The sequence below is a fragment of the Vigna unguiculata genome, chromosome 8 (assembly GCF_004118075.2).
Source record: "Vigna unguiculata cultivar IT97K-499-35 chromosome 8, ASM411807v1, whole genome shotgun sequence".
NCBI lineage: Eukaryota > Viridiplantae > Streptophyta > Magnoliopsida > Fabales > Fabaceae > Vigna > Vigna unguiculata.
The window spans coordinates 12,367,426-12,386,175 of NC_040286.1; the positions used below are offsets into that span (position 1 = coordinate 12,367,426).

General features: G+C 30.2%; 1 protein-coding gene across 1 annotated transcript; it reads left to right on the plus strand.

Annotated features, from left to right (window-relative positions):
* The first annotated feature begins 250 nt into the window (after window positions 1-250).
* On the plus strand, window positions 251-13,225 carry LOC114194845 (rust resistance kinase Lr10-like). Its single transcript, XM_028085255.1, has 2 exons — window positions 251-947; window positions 11,910-13,225. The coding sequence occupies exons 1-2, from the start codon at window positions 251-253 to the stop codon at window positions 13,169-13,171; spliced, it is 1,959 nt and encodes a 652-aa protein (XP_027941056.1). The 3' UTR covers window positions 13,172-13,225.
* Window positions 13,226-18,750: the final 5,525 nt, after the last annotated feature.

Genomic DNA, 18,750 nt, shown 5'->3' on the forward strand with positions numbered 1-18,750 from the left:
ATGATTTCTCACGAATCAAAGTCTTCGTTTTCAACAATATTTATTAAAGGAAAAATGAAGTCCCTAGTTAGGTGAGTGTCATAAATATATTAGCATATATTTAACTTATGAGTTAGTACAATTTGACTCTAACAAAAAAACTTATATGATAGTATTTAAAAAACATGCTTTACATGTTAAATTTGGCTTTAAATATGAGCTTCTAACTCTGTTGGCAGTAGAAGTTGAGAAAGAAAAGAGTTTGGACGTGATGTGGAGAGAGATAGCAGTGACGGTGTTGGTGTTTCTACTGCACCAAATAAACGGAGAAGATTATGGTTGCTCCCCCTCTTCCTGTGGCAAAATCAGGAACATATCTTATCCATTTCGATTGAAAGGAGACCCAGAAAAGTGCGGTCCGTATGAGCTATCTTGTGAAAACAATATAACGCTATTATCTTTGCTCTCTGGAAGATTTAATGTGGAGGCCATCAACTACAATAATTTCACAATGCGAGTGGTGGATCCTGGACTTCAACAATCAAACTGCTCTTCCCTTCCTCGCTATTTCTTGTCTCCATCCAATTTTACTGATTCTCACACCGACACCTTGGATATGTACGAAACTCAGTATATAGTGTTTTTGAGTTGTAGCCATGGAGTGAGTGGGAAGCGAAAGTACGTGGATACTGGTGGATGCCTGAATTGGGACTCCAAAGGTTACACATACGCTATGGCTGGTGACCTATTAGCAGAGGACTTAGAAGTTGGTTGTGATGTAAAGCTGGTTGCTCCCACATCGTGGTGGGGTTTGGACACAAATAATTATTCCTACGCCATGATCCACACATCGCTACTCTATGGATTTCACCTTTTTTGGCTTCCTCTCGTCTGCAAGGATCGTTGTGGATTTGGTAATAACGACTGCCATTTCAATTATTCCACCCAGAGCGCTGAATGCTATCCTGGTATGGCGTTAAGGCTTTCTGCCTTTAAATTTAATTGAATTTTTACTTTAAATAAATGTCAATATTTTTAATTAACTATTTTTGATTAATTAAAAATTGTGTCCGATCCAGATCGTGGCTGCTATTTCAATTCTTCCATTAACGCGCTTGATTGCATAATATACAGATGTAGGACAGGCTTTCAGTTTTTACTTTTAGTTAAATTCAAACTCTTACTAAATTGTAATATTTTTATTTAATTTTTTTAATATTCAAAATTTTGATATTTTTATTTGAATTGTTTGATATCTTCTTTACTAATTTATGTCAATGTTTTATTGTATTGTTCTATCATTTGAGTTACTTGTTTCGACATTTTATTAATATAAAATTTAATATTAATACATAAAAAAAAGTAATCTTTTTAATTTTATTATATTTATATATTTGATCCTCTTAAAAGTTTTATATATTTATTTTAACACTTCTATCAAATATTTTCTGAAAATACATGACGTGATAACCGAAGCCGCCTTTTATCTATTAAAACTATTAGGTTTAATAACTTTTGGATAGTATCTATTTTGGTAGAGGTGAGTTAATTTCATCTTTATTTAAAAAAATGTCAATTATATTTGAACTTTTAAAGAGAGTGTCTCAATTAAATCTCTTTCAGACAAAAATTATTAACGTGTCAATATGTATTTTTTTTTTTTTTTTGCAATTTATTTTTCATGTGTTAAGTCCTTGTGTGACACGTGACATTATTAGTGCAACGTGGTAGATTCACTGTCAAATGTCATTATCTTGATTTCAATTTAGTTCTCATATATGTCTTCTTGATTCAATTTAGTCGCTACTTAAGTGTTTTTGATTCAATTTTGTCCTAATTTTTTTTAATAATTAAAATATTTTTTATCCAATTTTTATAATATTAAAACTAATTAAGTATAAATATTTTTACAAGATTAAGTACTGATATTTATATTAAAATTTAGTGGTAAAATTCATTTTATCAAGTCATTTTTAATAAAAAATATATTAGTATAACATTCATACAAATAATAAATCTAATATCAAATTGAAGAGAGACAATATTATTCTATTTTTAAAAAATAATAATAACTAACAAAACATGAATTAGTAATATACAATAATGTAATATGTTAAAAAGTCATTTTTAATAAAAAAAATAGTAGTACAACATTTACACAACTAATAAATCTGGTTTGAAATTGGAGAGAGGAAATATTGATTTATTTAAAAAAAATTGAATGACTATATTGCTCTATTAGTATAACAGTTTTTACCACTAAATTTTAATATAAATATCCGTACTTAATTTTTGTAAAAATATTTATACTTAATTAGTTTTAATCTTTTAAAAAATGGATTAAAACAAACTTAATTATTAAAAAAATTAGGACAAAATTGAATCAGAGACACATAAGTAAGACTAAATTGAATCAAGAAGACATATATAAGGACTAAATTGAAATCAAGACAATGATATTTAGAAGTAACATTGACACGTGGCATTGTCCAGCAACGTGGCACTGTCCAGCCACGTAATACTAACAATGCCATGTGTCACACCAGGAACTTGACAAGTGGCAACAAATTAAAATTTTTAAAAAAAAACTAAAAAAAAAATTAAAAATAAAAACCACATGTTAACACGTGGCATATTGTTAACGATATTAATAATTCTTGTCTAAAAGAGGCTTAATTGAGACACTATTTCAAAAGTTAAGATGCAATTAACACTTTTAAAAATGGGATCAGAGATCGACACACTTGGTCGATACATTGTACCAGGAAACCATTTGAGTAATTAAACCAAATTTTTATTATCTATTAAAACTATGTTCCAAAATTGTTTATAGATTTCCAGTCCATATTATATCAATAAAGTATCACTCTATTAATTAAATGTTTTCTAAATTTATCAATCTTTTATAGTTTACCTGCATTGTGCATGAACTTGCATTGTGCATGAACTTATGTAAAACATTGATTTGGTTTCAAACAGCATTTAGACAGTATGATCATAACCTTTGTGAGATTCTGTAAGTCTTCCCTATCGTGCTATGATTCTCTGATATTGATACTTTCTTCCTTTTTTGGCTGAATAGCGAATCAATCTCCTCCGGGGCTGATTTATTCTTCAGAGGGTAAGAATCCTACCTCTTTGGATTACCTATGTTTGAATTGGCACGTAATACCACCAACTAATTTTTATCCTACATAACTATCATATTACCTAATATACTCTTTTCATGTTTAATTATATTTATAATCTCTTAATTTAAATTTTGTTTTTTTATGCTGGTTTTCTAATTTAAAATTGTTCTCCCCTCCATTTTGAATTTTCTTCTCTCTGTCAAATATTGAATTGATGTGTTTAATAATGTGCTTTCTAAAATTTATAAAATATGAATTTTGATGATTTTTAATAAAAAATTAAATTCGTATTACATAGTCATAACATATTATTTGTGGACATTTGTAATAATGATAATTGAGATTAAAAAACAAAAAGATAAAAATTCATTTAGAAGAAAAAGAAGAGTAATAGAGGTAGGAAGCCTAAAGATATAAGACGTACATAACAAAAAAATATAACAATAGTATAAAAGTTAAGTTATCTTTAATATATATATATATATATATATATATATATATATATATATATATATATATATATATATATATATATATATATAATATCTTACATTGAGTCCAATAAGGATATTAGGAGAGAATATAACCTTTATGAGAATATGAAAGTTCAATTCCTAGGAAATAACATATTTTTCGGTGAACATTCAAGAGAAAATATATATATATATATATATATATATATATATATATATATATATATATATATATATATAAACAACTTAAATATTAATATAAAATATTTTTGACACTAAAAAAAATTAATATAGTTAGATTAAAATAATTTATATTTAAATTTTAAAATTTTAAAATTTAAGAATCAAAATATATCAAAATTTATAGCAGTAACAAACTTTAACTTCAAAAAAGAAAAAGAAAAATTCAAAGACTAATAACTTAATTTAACAAAAAAAAAAACGTTAGGTGTAGTTATGAATCCGCGGAGGATGCTAAGGATGTGGAGGATCCACAATCCCAAAAGGTGCTCAGAAACATCTTAACTTGTAGTAGCACTGATATAATATAATCCCTGTAATTCTCAATTTCAAAAATATTTACAACATTGTCATCATTTTTTGAGAAAGAAATCAATAATGAGATCAAACTTTGTAGGGTTGTGGGAGTTAAAATAAAGTGAATAAAATGGAATTTACTCAAGCAAAATAACATGACAAAAAACATAGAGTTGTGATTAGTAAGATCATAGCAACAATAACCCTTTTTTAACCATCCCCGTAACAAAAAAAAAGAAGAAAGATAATATAAGAATATTTCACAGGGAATTGAAGCATCCAATAGAAGAGAATGAATAGAATCAAATTGTGGTGGTGTTTTCTTTTAGAAACTCAATTCTATCGGGGATTATAAATACAAAAAGTCTGAGAAAAGTACCGTTGATGATAAGTAATCACAAATCACATTGAAAACATTTAACAACAATATTTTTATTTAATTTTTTTTAACTTTTTTAAAATTTTTGTTCATAAATTTTATATATATATATATATATATATATATATATATATATATATATATATATATATATATATATATATATTTGTTTATATAATATAAAAAATTTATTTATTTTTTAATTTTTAAACATAAAAAATTTAAGATTAAATTATGTCTTTGGTCCTTATTTTTCGTAACAAAATATTGATTTGGTCCCTTTATATTTTATCTCAATTTGGTCCCTATTTTGGAAAATTCAATGCAATCAAGTCTTTTCCATCAGTGGTGCAGTAACAACGTTAAAAGGGTGTCACATGTCAGTTCCTGAATTTTTTGAATTATTTATTTATTTTTTAAAATTTTTAAAAAAATTATAAATTTACCACGTGTCAAGATGATGTCGTGCTACGTGGTAGTGACAATGTGATATGACAGTGACAGTGCCACGTGTCACTATTATGTCAGGTGTCATTTCCTCACTCTCAACTTTGTCTCTGTATTTTAATTTTGTCTCAATCTAGTCCCAATTTTTGTAAAAATTGAGCAATTTTGTTCCTCTCTAAATTGAAACGAAAATGATTTTCTATTTAAATGTACACAAATATTTCTATCAAAATTGATATTTCAAGTAAATATTTTTAACAAGATTAAGTTTATTTATATTTATATTTTACATTGAACTTTATTTAAAATTGTTTTAAAGTTGTTAATATAAAATAATGCTAATAGAAAAAAAAATCATAAACTATATTTATATTTTATTACATCATACTTTAATATATTTTTTATTTGCATTTATATTTTAAAATAATTGTAAGTTTAAAATTTGAAAACAATTTTAAGTAAAGTTGAATGAAACACAAATTTAAATAAACTTAGTTTTGTTAAAAATGTATGAAAAAATCAAATTGAATAAAAATATTTATATAACATCAATATAAAAATTAATTTTTGTTTTAATTTGGAGAGGAATGAAATTACATAATTTTTACAAAAGTTGAGACTAAATTGAGACAAAAATTAAAATATAGGGACCAAATTGAGAATGAGAAAATGACACTTGGCATAATAGTGACACGTGACACTGTCACTACCATATCACACTGTCATTGTCACGTGGCACAATGTCAGCTTGACACGTAACAAATTTTTTTAATTTTTCTAAAAAATAAAATAAATAAATAAATAAATAAGAGGATTAAGAAATCCAGGAACTGACACGTGACACCCCTTTAACGCCGTTACTGCACCACTAACGGAAACGACTTGATTGCATCAAATTTTCCAAAATAGAGACCAAATTGAGATGAAAACAAATAGAGAGACCAAATCGATATTTTGCTACGAAAATGGAAACCAAAGGCATAATTTAACCAAAATTAAAAAACAAATGTGTTATCACAACCTTTATACTCTTATGTTCAAATGATTTATGTCAATTAAAATATTTTTATATCTCACATTTGAATATTTCTACTCTTTTTTATTTATTATATACTTTGTTCACATAAGAATGTTTAATACTCTCAATTTAAGTGTTAACATTAACTTTCCATTTACTAGGTAATATAAAAAATATCTTCTTTATTCTATTATTATTAATTTTTGTTTCATTTGAAGAACTCTTTTGTTTCGTTCAAACAATTTTCATTATCTTTTAACCATCAAGTATGTTGATATTTGAAAAGTTTTCTTGCATCTCTAAAGTTTTTTTCATCTTATGATAACCTTAATTATACATTTGTTTTCTTTTGTGCAATTTAATTCAATGGTCTCTCAAATTGTTTCTAAGAAACACATTTGATATTTTTTTAATATTTTTATTTGTTGTTTATTTTTATCATGTAGAATACTATTTTGATATTTTTTATATAATTATTTTTATTTTCTAAATCATTATCATACGTGTAATTTTATCACTACAGTTGTATAAATAAGTTTTATTTACTATAATATAATAATTTAATGTAATTGTCATGAATCATTTTTATCACCATTCAACATTTATTGAAGTTCAAAAGATGACAAATCTACATTAAAATTCTATCATTATTAGTTTAATTTTTGTTCTTTATGTGATTTTGATCAAGTGATGTATTATAACTTTTATTAGTGTATAAAAAAAGAGATTTCATTAGAATTTAAAAAATTAAATTTTTTTAAATTTGAATTTTTTCCTTTTATATTTTTTAAAAATATTTTTAAATTTTATCAACTATATTTCATTAACATTTGCAAATTTAGTATATGTTTTGGTTTTCATGAAATTTTATTTGACATTCTAATTTGAAATATATAATTATACTTTCTTTCTAAATATTTGATATTGAAGAAATAACCCTCTTTTAATATTGAATTTGATAATATATGTTTCCTTTACCATATTTTTTTATTATTTTATAAAAATAATTAATTGAAATTGAAACAATAAGAAAGCGGGTACATATACGAATATATACCAGTTATCCGAGGGATGAGACAAAAATTTAATATTCATTTGGGTATGGGGATGTGGATGTATTTTTTCTCTAAGGATGAGTATGAGATAGCGAAATTCGTCCACACCTCGTCTAGTTGCCATCTCTACTTCTAGATTGAGATCTGACACATAACAATTAGTAAAAACACAAGATTGAGTAATGAAAATCACATAATTGATCAACTACGACGATACTCTAAATGAGATAAGGAATATAGTAAATATTTGAAAGATACAAACTACGACACATAATTAAAATTCTTAAATTCATTGGTAAAATTTATTAATAAATTATATTTTATCAAAAAATAATCCTCAATAAATTAACAATTTCTTGTAGTGTTAATGGGAATTAAGGAGCCATCAATAGTCATAAAAGATGTAGGTAATGAAATTTGAGAACAAAAATGATTTAGGATCATATGACATGTGTGAGTGTTAGGAATCCAAGTGTCACTCTAAGTCCCACATTGAGTAAAATTGAGAAAGTTGACACTATATAAGGATGAAGACCCATAAACCCATTGCCTTAAGGTTTTAGGTTGAGAGTGGTGTCAATCTCTTAAGTGTGGTTTGGGCTCATGACTCATTGGTGTTGTATCTCCCCTGTGATCCTTTCTCGAATGACCCAACAGTGGTATTAGAGCTGAAGGTTTGTTTTGGTTACTGACTCAGACAAGTCATTATATCGAAAGTCTTCTTGATAGATTGTTCAAAATCCAAGTGTGAGTCTAAGTTCCACATTGAGTAAAAATGAGAAAGTTGAGCACCATATAAGGATGAAGAAACATAAATCCATTGCCTTAAGGTTTTGGGTTAAGAGTGGTGTTATTCTCTTATGTGAGGATTGGGCCCATGTCTCATTGGTGTTGTATCTCCCTAGAGAATTAGGCAAGTGTGTCCCGTTATGTTAACGACAGTACATGTAAAGGGTACTCGTAGCTTCCGCTTGAAGGGGAAACACCAATGTGAATGGACTAACACTTGATAGGGAGATTGTTGGAATCCAAGTGTGAGTCTAACTCCATAAACCCATTGCCTCAAGGTTTTAGGTTGAGAATTGTGTCAATTCCTTATGTATGGTTTGTGCTCATGTTTTACTAGTGTTTTATTGTCCTGACGATCCTCTCTCAAAAGATCCAACAGTGAGGTACCAAAATTAAGATCCATATGGAAGGAAACATAGTTAATGAAATAGAGGAAGACAAACCTTTTAATGATCATGTCATGTGACAAAGTATAAGAAACTTTTGAATTTGTCCTACAATATCAAATATGCTAAAATATGCTAATGGAATTAATGTAGAGAGTCCGAATTTTCACTGACCACAGTTTTACACAACAGAATAAGAAAGAATGATAAAATAAAAAATAACAAAGCAAAGAAGATAACCAAAAAAAAGAGTAGAGTACATGATCTAAATCAAACCAAAACAGAAACACAAAGGAAGAAGAGAGTTACGCACGAGAGAGCACAACAAAACATATAGAACCGAGATAGTGTAAAAAGGACAAACTAACTCAGTTTTTGTCCCAAACCCAACATAGAATGCATCATGCTATAACAACACATCCTAATGTGGAGGAGAAGGTGTTGGAAAGTTTCATATCACCTACGAAATCAAACGAGTTTACTGGTAAGTGATTAACAAATGAGTTAGAGGCTCTGATATATTGATTTTCACCTTGAAACTAATTGACATCAGGTGAAATTGCCTAATAAATATAAGTCGCACTCCCATAATAATCGATGCAAGTGATGTAGAACTTTCCTCGAATGACATCATATATATATATATATATATATATATATATATATATATATATATATATATGTATATATATACATATATATGTATATATATATATATGTATATATGTATATATATATATATATACATATATATGTATATATATATATATATACATATATATATATATATATATATATATATATATATATATATATATATATACACTTACTCGAACACATTTATAGTTATTCCAGACAAGTGTGTGGGATTACTGATCTAACAAATTCAAATAAGATTTCGCTGTAAGATATAATGGAATTTAAAAAATTAGTCAAACACCAAATCGTCCCCTAGATTTTACATAAGTGTTTATTTTGACCCCGTTTATAAAATAATATTTTACTTTTAAGTTTGTCATACTATTTATTAACTCATAATTTTTATTTTTATTTTGCAGCGGCTATTTCTAGTATCATGAAAGGTGAGTTCCTCTATTTCTATACTTCTTTTTAAGTAGAAAGGAAACAACAGTTTACTTTGTCTCTATCAGAGGGTTCCATTACTCTGTTTCTATACGTCATAAATAATAAGTATGATGGAACAAGTTTCTTTATAAATATATTTATTGTAAGAAATATATATAAAAAATTAAATAAATTACTTAAAAGTTTAAACTAATGTATATATAAACTAATTTTTAGACCTATTTTATATAACTTTTTAAAACTTCTATGTGACATCCCATTTAAATAGATTTAATCTACTAAATAAAAACATCGCATAATTATAACATTTAAGAAGCAATCAGATGAAGAGTACTTATAAGAGGATCCACTATTACAATTATCCATGAATGTACTTTGAAAGGAAACTTAGACATACTATGATGCCATAAACAACACAAACTCTTAAAGTTTAAAAGTTTTGCAAAAGGAATTCCCCTAGGACCAAGAATTACAAGGCATAAGGGCCTTAAAAATGCTCCTAAGAGCCACAGATAACAGGTCCCACTAAACAACGCTGCTACCACCATCAGGTCTACCTCCAACATTCCCCCTATCTACTCCCACCAATAAGGTGATCATCGCAAAAGAGAAAGCAAGACAAGAACATACATAAAGATGAAAGGGTAAGCTAGTGTAAAATAAATTTTAACATAGTATAGCAAAAAGATACTTAAACAGTTCTCAAGCATGCAACGAAGTAGGCACCAATTCATGTTATAGCAAACAAGCAAGACAATATCACTCAATTATTCAGATAAATATAATAAGATCGAATTCACTTGACGCTTGCACTTGTGATGGCCTCTACTGCTCTATAAAGCCATTGTCAATGAGTTTCACCCTACCATACACAAGGTTAGCCTTCAAGCATCTAAGTCCATTATCCTGCCAAAGACTAGGGCCTCCCGCTACTCTCACCACTTGAATCAGTCTGCTCTACATGAGACTAATTGATCTTTTAGAGTTTCGGGATGCGATCCTTACTTGAATCCTTATCTTAATTATATAAACTACACACCACCATGAGATCTCCCAACGAGACTCATGGAATTACGCCTATCTCACACCAAATTCATGTTCCTCATATCATAACCACCACTTGTTATCTCAACATTCGATTCTCATGCAAGTTCTCAACCAACCAAGCAAAAATCCATGTGTTACTCATGCTAACATACCAATCACAATTCATAGGGCCAAGCAATTCATGTTTTGTCACATACTTTAAGCTTTAAAGACAATAGTTCAAACAATAATCACCCAAACCAAAACATAACAGAGAACCAAGCACCCTTACGCCAATTCTCGCTCAAGCCAATAGCCCTCGCTTAGACGAGAGAAGTTGTCTCGCCCAGCTGACAGACTCTCGCTTAGGCGAGCCTGCAACAAAGGGTCCTGGGAGATTTTGCGAGCTCTCGCTTAGGCGAGGCCCTCTCGCCTGCTCGAGTTGGCTTGTCGCTAAAAAACCCAGCCCCTCGCCCGGGCGAGTGCTCGAGCAAAAACCTGGGCGACCTTCTGCTATTCTCGCTTAGGCGAGATGAGCTCGCTTGGGCGAGAATAACAGTTCTCCCCCACTGTTCTACGCATTCAAAACTAGGAATTTCATTCAAGACAGCTCCTAGTGCATTTTCATACATCATAAACACCACTCAATCATCAGAAACACAAAACAAAACTAAAAGTAAGCAACAATCACTTAAAGCATGGACCCTAGCTTCCCTTACCTTAAGTGAGGGTAGCAAAGTGGAACAGTGACTCAGAGAATGCAACCAAGGGGCACCGCAACTCCAAGAACTAGGGTAGTAAGCTGAAACGTGGAAAAATCAGAACAAGACGAAGTGTGGGGTCAAACCCTAACCAAACCAACTTTCCCAACCAAAAAAGGGGAGAACAGAGAAGAAGGTTCTAAGGCTCCACTTACCTTGAGGTAGAATAACTTTAACTAACTTGAAGAATAGAGGATTCCTTTGTGCCCTAGCAGAGCTTCTACAACAGTAGAGAGAGGGAAGAGAGAGGAATAGTTTTCTGAAAAAAAAAAGAGAAGTGAGAGTGTGAGGAGTTGGACAGAGTATTGGGAGTCCCCTAATGGGTTGGCCTTGGACCTACGAAAAGGATCAGGCCCATACTCATATAAGCTGAAAATGGGGCTTACAATTTCTAATTTATTAATAAATTGATTTATTTTTATCGTTTTATCTTTCTTTAATAAACATACTTACGAAAAAATTTGTCCAAACATAACTAATATTATTTATAGAAACTGCGTTTTCAAAAATAGTTCTATAATAGTTTCACATTATTATTAACCTTTTATTATGATGACATCTATCCCTTTGACACCGAACACTCTAGTAACATACTTTTGAAGATAACAATATGTTGAATATGTGGTAAGAGATTGAACAACATTTTTTTTGAACAAGCTATTTCACAACTTTCATTAATATAATAATAAAAAAAAAAACATAAATAATATAAAAATTTAAATATTTTATTTTTATATTAATAAAAGAACTTAATAAATGGTTAATTTTTTTAATTTAAAGGTGTGAATATTTTTTTCTTTTTTTTATTACAATCCGATGACATTTGTTACATTAATTCACAGGATTGATTTTACCAATATTTAGACCAGAACGATATGGTGGAACTTATATCACTAAAGATGTTGGATATGCCATTACGCTTGAACCAAAATTAGTTAATTTGGGACGTTGTGTTCGATACTTCTTATATAGATATGTTGCTGGCATGATATTGTTTATTGCTCTTTTGATATATAAATGGAAAAGAAGACATTCATCGATATATGAAAATATTGAAAACTATTTAGAGGAAAATAGCTTGATGCCTATTCGATATTCGTATAAGGAAATTAAGAAGATGGCCACAGGTTTCAATGAAAAATTGGGTGAAGGAGGATATGGCTCTGTATTCAAGGGAAAGTTGCGCAGTGGACCTTGTGTTGCCATAAAAGTGTTACGAAAATCAAAAGGTAATGGACAAGACTTTATCAATGAAGTTGCAACAATTGGAAGAATACATCATCACAATGTAGTGCATTTAATTGGATATTGTGCTGAAGGCTCAAAACGTGCCCTTGTTTACGAGTTCATGCATAATGGATCTCTTGATAAATTTATATTTTCTAAAGAAGGAAATACGCATTTAACCTATGACACAATACATGATATAGCAATTGGAGTAGCACATGGAATTTCGTATCTACATCATGGGTGTGACATGCAAATTTTGCATTTTGACATCAAACCCCACAACATCCTACTTGATGAAAAATTCACTCCAAAGATTTCTGACTTTGGATTGGCCAAACTATATTCAACAGACAAAAGTGTTGTGACTATGACAGCAGCAAGAGGAACAATTGGGTATATAGCTCCTGAGTTGTTTTATAATAATGTTGGAAGAATATCAAATAAATCTGATGTTTATAGTTTTGGAATGTTTTTGATGGAAATAGCAAGCAAGAGGAAAAACCTAAACCCCCATGCAGAACATTCAAGTCAACTTTACTTTCCCTTTTGGATTTATGATCAACTTAATAAAGGGAAAGATTTAGAAATGGAAGATGTCAGAGATTTTGAGAACAAAATTATAAAAAAGATGATCATTGTTTCACTTTGGTGTATACAGTTGAAACCAAATGACCGTCCTTCCATGAATAAAGTAGTGGAAATGCTTGAAGGAGACATTGAAAACCTAAAATTACCTCCAAAACCTTCTTTGTATCCACATGAAACATTGGAAGATAGCCAAAGAATGTGCTCTCACCAAACAACATTGTCCCACTTTGTTGGTTCTTCAAGTTATTCTGTAGCCTCTAATGTTCCACTAGATGAAAGTATTTGATAGTGTAAATTATTTATTTTCATCTAACTTATTTGACTTGAACATTTTTCCTCTGTGATGTTTACGTTGTGTGAGTTATTTCCTATTGTTTATACTTCATACTTTAAATATTATGATTTACCAAATTTAAACATTTGTTCAAAGTTTTCGATGTGTTCATTATACTATAGGATATATAGAAACCTAACTCGATCAAATATAATACAAACGAGAAATTAAATTCAGATAAAATAAATAAATTAAATAAATATATATTATGGTATGTGTCTTTACTAAATTCTAGAATAATTGAGATTGTGTTGTAAGCTTGGTAATAGCGAAGGATTATAGGTGAATGTAACCAAACAATCTAGGAATTTATCAAATCAATATAATTAGTTGCTTTAATTAGCTTTATTTTAATTTAATTCTAAACACGTATTGTAATAAAAATGTTTTGGGTGTAGGGATAGAGCGTCTACATAAATAATTTGCTTGCTTCTACTCTATGCGGAATCATTGATTAGTATCGCTTACTCTCGTTCAGCAATCCAGATGATCGGTGTATCTGTCAATTAGGCTTTGATGCTTAAGTCAATAACTACTCATTCAGTTTTAGCAATTAATATTGTAATAAATGTGAAGTAAAAGTTCTTACAAACTTACCTTGGGGTCCTATTTATAGTTTTTTACATGGGCCTTTAATTAGGATTGGCCTAAGTGAGGCCTAGGCCCAATTGCTTTTTAAACATGATTACTGACCTATTTATTTTAATTATAGAGACATGTACTTGGTTAATGGCGTTCCCGTCCGACCGACGTGGTCGAGCGACCCACGGATCATCGTTCGTACATGGACTCCAAACTTCATTCAGGATTGATTGCCACATCACCTGACCACGACTTCGGAGGATAACCGTTGGATGAGAATGACAAGTCATGGTCGGTGTTGATTGATGTTATGTCGAACTACGATCACACTTGTTGTGGGAAGTGGATGGTTTGCGTTCAAGTAGAATAAAACATCCAAGAAGGGTCTCAATGTGATTTTCAATTTGTTGTTGACAAAGCAAATGTGGGCATAGGCCTGCTCGCGCGTTTGGTTGAAGATAAAAAGCAAATAGTTTAGCACATGACTGCTCAACCAATCGGGATGTGCGACTTGGCACTGGTCAGTTGTTGACTACCAATTTAATTATGGTGTGATTACCACTTCAACTAGCCACGACTTCCAACCCCAACTGTTGGGTCGCAAGACAACAAACCCTATCCCCGTAGTTCCGAAGACAGGAATTGGTGGGACACGTGGCTCTGCGTCGATTGGTGCTGTGCAAATTTCTTTGACTGTGGATCGGATCTTGTGGGGAATGGGCCCCTACAGTACAAAAATTTTTCATGAGTGTGAAATAAAATGAGTCTTTCATATCTATTTCATCCACAAATGATACTATATTAACTTATATTTTGGCGGGTTTTTTTATAAGTAAAACCATGTGTCCAATTTTACCAATTCCATATGATGAAAATGCACTCCTTAAACTCGTATGTAGGAACACTATTAGTATCTTCATAATTAAAATCACCTTCCATGGTGCATTACTAATTTCTTCATCCCATACTTCAAATACCGATAACAAAAAAGGGTATTGAATATCTATTTACTATTAGTGACCAAATATGGAGTCAAACAACCTTAGTTTCAGATAATTGAGTTGCAAGAAAATCAAAGAGATCAATTTTAATAGTATTCAAAGACAATTTATTGGCACAAGCAAGCTTGAAGCAAAGAATTGATAAAGCCTTGTGCATGAAGATCATATGTGTTTGATGAAGATTGATGAAGATCCACTTGAAGATTGTGTTTCTAGTGTATTAAATCTAGAAATAATATGTTAAATGTAATATTTTGGTGTTATATCATGTTTGTAGGCTATATGACATAGGTTAGATGTCTTGTTAGTCTTGGTGTGTCTCTTTTAATCTGTTAAAATGAGTTTTAACAAGTTAAAAGGCTTAATGTATATAGTTTTTGGTATGAATAAGTTCAGTCAATTGAATTATTTTTCAATCGACTGATTTCACTTAAGTCAAGTGAAATTTGATGACTATACGAAAAATTCAATCGATTGATTTCACTTAAACCAGACTATATATGTTGTGTTTTTGAGAGCAGAACTAAGTTTTTGAGTTTTTGAGCGTAAAATCTTGTCATTCTTCTCTAGAAAACTCTCTCTCTCTCTCTCTCTCTCTCTACAATACACAGTTACAACATGATGTTTGAAGATCTTGGTTAATCTTGGGGGCATTTTGGCTTGTGAGTAGCTTGAAGAACACATGTATGGTTGGCTAGGGAAAGCCAACATCAGGTTTGGATGTTCTTGTGCCTCTGGTTGTTTTGCTTGATGTGATTTCAGGTTTGTAAGTGTGATTCTTGCAGGGTAGTAGTCTAGAGTTTTGTGAGTCAAAAATCTTGTGAGATTCTTTGTTCAAAAGTCTAATCTTGGTATTTGATTTGTAAAACTTTTGAATATAGTGGAAACTAGGTTCAGGTTATCCTGGTAAACTGGATGTAGCTCTGTGATTGAGTGAATCAATATAAAAATAATTGTGCAATTCTCTTTCCCTCATCTCACTCACTTTGAATCAATTTAAAAACTCAAGAAAATCAAGTAATCCATTCTTTGCTGTGTTTTAATGCGTTTTTGTGTAATATGAGGTTGTATACTTGTTAGAAATATTGATTGGAACAAGTCTTGTATGTAAAAGATTGTTGTTTGAGTTAAATTTGCAAATTCTGCATTTTGCATAAATTCCCAGTATTTCAGCTTATTGATTTCTCATTTTAATCGACTCTTTCATAGCTTAGGAACAAATTAGTATGCTATTTTATTTTTTGACCAATTGAAAGTGTACTGATTTGCAACTTTTACATTCTAACTTTTCAGTTTATTTGATTCAATTGAAAAGAGTTTTATGCTTTCGAAAAAGTTTTAAATAGCCAATTCAACCCCCTCCTTCTTAGTTTAAATCACCATTTCAAACCTACACCATCTAACAGAAATAAAGTTCTATGATTACTTACTCATATAAGGTTGATTCATTATAAATTTTGGCAAAATCTACTCCGAGTGCAGATTGCGCTGATATTAAAGTAGCATGTAGCATCCATGTTGATGGGTTGTCTTTAATCTTTTGCACTCCTAGTATTCTTTTTATAACAAAAGAAGCAAGAATGCAAACCAAGATTTTGCAATCAAACATTGGTGATGAAAAAGAAATGAAGTTGGGTATGATATAAGAAACTGACCTCAAAGTATTCAATTTTCAAGTCTAGCACAATATTAAGTTCTTGTTTGAATAAACAACTCAATCTAAATACTCATAGGAGAAGAAACCAAAAAGATAAAATGAATTAATTGTCTCTCATATGTTAAAATTTGTTTATGTATAAATTAAAATGAGACTTTGAAGAAGTTAAATTAGAACCAATTGAAGTGTGTTTAAGTCAATTTTGATTTACGAAAGTCAGCCCACATAAGTCACAACACTCTGATCTTAAATTCTTAAGTTATATAATAAAAGGGGACAATTGAACGAGACGACTTTACTATAAACAGTAGTAGGAATTTTAAGACATGACAAATTATATTAACAAACCTTCTACACTTTATGGTTCCTTTTAAACATTTAGAAATATTCTTTTCACCTTTAATTATTTGAAAGTGAATATCATCATCAGAAATACAGCTTGAAAAGTTACTTGTAGTTAAAGTGAAGTATGAGTCTACTCTTAGAAGCAAGCTCGGTAATGGTCATGGATGAAGTAAGGTACATTATTCATCTACCATAACCAGAGAAGTATTTTGTTTCAGTTCAGTGATTTAACTGATGTTTATAACAAATATGAGTCTTGTGTTTTACTATGTTTTGTTGTAGTAATTTCGTAGCAAAGATTGATAGTGACATGACCTAAAATGGGTTTACATTTGAGTTCTTTATTTTTTGGTAATGATGATGGAAATTTCATAACAGTGCATGATTTAAAGTATTAAAACGTGCTAAAGTTGTTGGGCACGTCCTTCAATGACTTACTCCGCACGCTAAAAACGTCATCCACGCTAATCGGAAAGATGACCAAGATGCCATTGCTCAAGTTAAGTTTTCTTCGATTTTGGTATTTTGCTCCACTTGGGGTTATGAGAATCAAATTCACATAGCCCTTGCTTGTTAATGTTAGTTGCAGGTCATGAAAAAGGTGAAAAATGAAATTAGCCTAAGTGTTTTTTATTTTTATCGACAAAGAATAAAATTAAATTGACAGAATACTTAAGGAATGCTCTAATTCTTATAAAAAAGAATTTGTACAAATTGATGCATTAACTTAGTATCATAGTATCAACAGCCAAAGCCCAACTAAAATAAATGGTCATATTCTATATGAGCATTATGATCCACAAACAAAAAAATCATAAGTAAACATCTCACGTAACATTGTACATACCAAACACTAACAAAAACCAATTCTTCTTATACAATCCTATTGATCAGTTTAAAAATGCCTTTTGCTGCTTATAATACTCCACTCACTCAAACCATAGATGTAAGGATGAAGAATAACATAGATATAGTCCCAATATTGCGTTTTGCTTACTTACCCACAGCAGCCCAATCGATGCAGCACATTGATTTCTATTAGATATTATCAAACATATGGCAAACAACTTCTAAAAGAGAATTCAAATGCTGACTTTGATGCAGAACAATATAACAAGAGTGTGGATAACATTGGAAGCATGAGCATGAGTTCCCAAGCCAAAAAATATATTCTGAAGTTGGACCTCGACGAGGACCTTGCTGGTCACCTAATATGCCTATATCCAGCCTCTCATACAACATCCTTTTGCTTACCTTCAAACTGTTTTGTTCCTTCCTCAACCTTGAATACCGATTTACTTTTTCCTTTATCTTATATGGTCTTCCCTTTACCCTTCACTTAAGAATCCTGACTCACTTAAACACAAATCTTTCATTTGTTTACCTAGCACACTTAAACGCACAACAATTATCATATCAAAGAGATTTTAAGCAAGTATAACGGGATAAGCACTAGCCATTATGAGAATTTTACAGATAAAATTTTGTGTTTCATCCATACCCATGCATTTACATGTGCAAAACCAAATATCTCAATAGGATCTACCTTATTCTGCTTGAAAATAACTATTCCTTTGTTTCCAAATTTCCCCTATAATTGCTAACTACATTCCTTGCGAAACAATATTTTGCTGCCTATTAAGGTTAACAAGGTAGAAATGTTGAAAGTTGTTCCTTACCTTAATATGAGATACAGTGATTAAGCCTAGCCACTTATGACACATGTTCCATACTTTTTGGGATTCTTTACATGAAATGAGTAGGTGCTCAACGGTCTCTTCACATTCTAAACAAAACTCGCAAAGACCATGTTGTAAGTAAATCCACCTTACTAATAGTTTAGTATTTGTTGGAAGCTTATACAAAAATAGCCTCCAACCTAGTACTTGTGCCTTTGGTGTAACCCTTGATTTCCAAACTATTTCAAACACTCTATTCTCTCTCCC